Source organism: Dendrobium catenatum, unplaced genomic scaffold (genome assembly GCF_001605985.2).
Source record: "Dendrobium catenatum unplaced genomic scaffold, ASM160598v2 original_scaffold_231585, whole genome shotgun sequence".
In the NCBI taxonomy this organism is placed as follows: Eukaryota; Viridiplantae; Streptophyta; class Magnoliopsida; order Asparagales; family Orchidaceae; genus Dendrobium; species Dendrobium catenatum.
Genome location: NW_021549993.1, coordinates 1 through 1118, shown reverse-complemented (window position 1 = coordinate 1118; position 1118 = coordinate 1). Strand labels below are relative to the sequence as shown.

The following is a 1118-nucleotide window of genomic DNA, read 5'->3' as shown; positions in this document are numbered from 1 at the left end:
CCACTTAAATCCCTGTTTTACACCTTTTCTAACACTCCGTTATATCCCGTCCGTCTTCCCCGTTGGTTCGTGTGCGACAGTGGCGAGAGTCTCCACTCGTTCGCGCGCAATCCGTTCACCTTTTCTTGTGTTTCATTTATCCCTACTTCCGTCGCTACTTCCGCGCTCGCAAGATTCATCCATTGCGTTCATCTTCGCTACTGTCGGCGCTAGTTTTGCTCTCACCAGTTTCATACATTACGATTTCCTGTGTTATCGCTACTTCTAGATCTATTCTCGCAAGTTTCGCCTTCTCTGATAAGATGTCGAGCTCTTTGCAAAATATTTTCACAGAAAACGTTAAAGAAATGGAATCGAGTACTGACGTATTACAAGAAGTTTGAGGCCATGCCTTCGCTCGTCAATCTATCGCTCTCACTCAATTCTCTAAACATTGTGATTTCTTGTGTTAATGGCTTCAGAGGAGAAATCCCAATTTCACTTGCAAAGCTGCACAGGCTTCGGCAGCTTAGCCTCGGATCGAACTTTTTGACGGGAGGAGTTGATCCGATCATCGGCACTATGTCCAATCTTCAGGTATTTATAAATCTCTCTGACAACCAGCTCACCGGTGGCCTACCTTCGTCTTAGCTATCTGGATTGGGCAAGAAGGGTGAAGATTTTACAGGGTATTGCTCATGCCCTAGCTTACCTCCACCATGACTGCAAACCTCCAATCCTCCACCGCGACATCACGGTGAACAACATCTTGTTGGACTCTGATTTCCAGCCTCGGATCTCTGATTTCGGAACGACGAAGTTGCTCGATCCTGGATCGACGAACTGGACCACAGTTGCAGGCACTTATGGCTACATGGCACCTGGTAATTCCATTTACATCATCTCCATTTTCCAATGAAATGATGAAAAATTCCTTTTTTGTACGCAAAGCTTGCTTACACGATGAAGGTGACAGAGAAATGCGACGTGTATAGCTTCGGAGTGGTGGCGTTGGAGGTGATGATGGGGAAGCACCCAGGGGATCTGTTATTGTCGCTGCCATTGTTGTCGGGGAAGGACATAGTGGTGAAGGAAATGCTGGACCAGAGGCTGACGCCGCCGACCGGTCAATTGGCAGA

At 47.3% G+C, this 1118-nt stretch overlaps 1 protein-coding gene across 1 annotated transcript; it reads left to right on the top strand.

The window, feature by feature from the left end:
- Positions 1-387: 387 nt before the first annotated feature.
- On the top strand, positions 388-1105 carry LOC110112454 (probable leucine-rich repeat receptor-like protein kinase At1g35710; the record flags this gene model as incomplete). Its single annotated transcript, XM_020844684.1, has 3 exons — positions 388-576; positions 668-863; positions 956-1105. Coding segments are annotated over exons 1-3 (535 nt in total), but the record flags the coding sequence as incomplete, so codon positions are not given.
- Between the last annotated feature and the right edge of the window lie 13 nt (positions 1106-1118).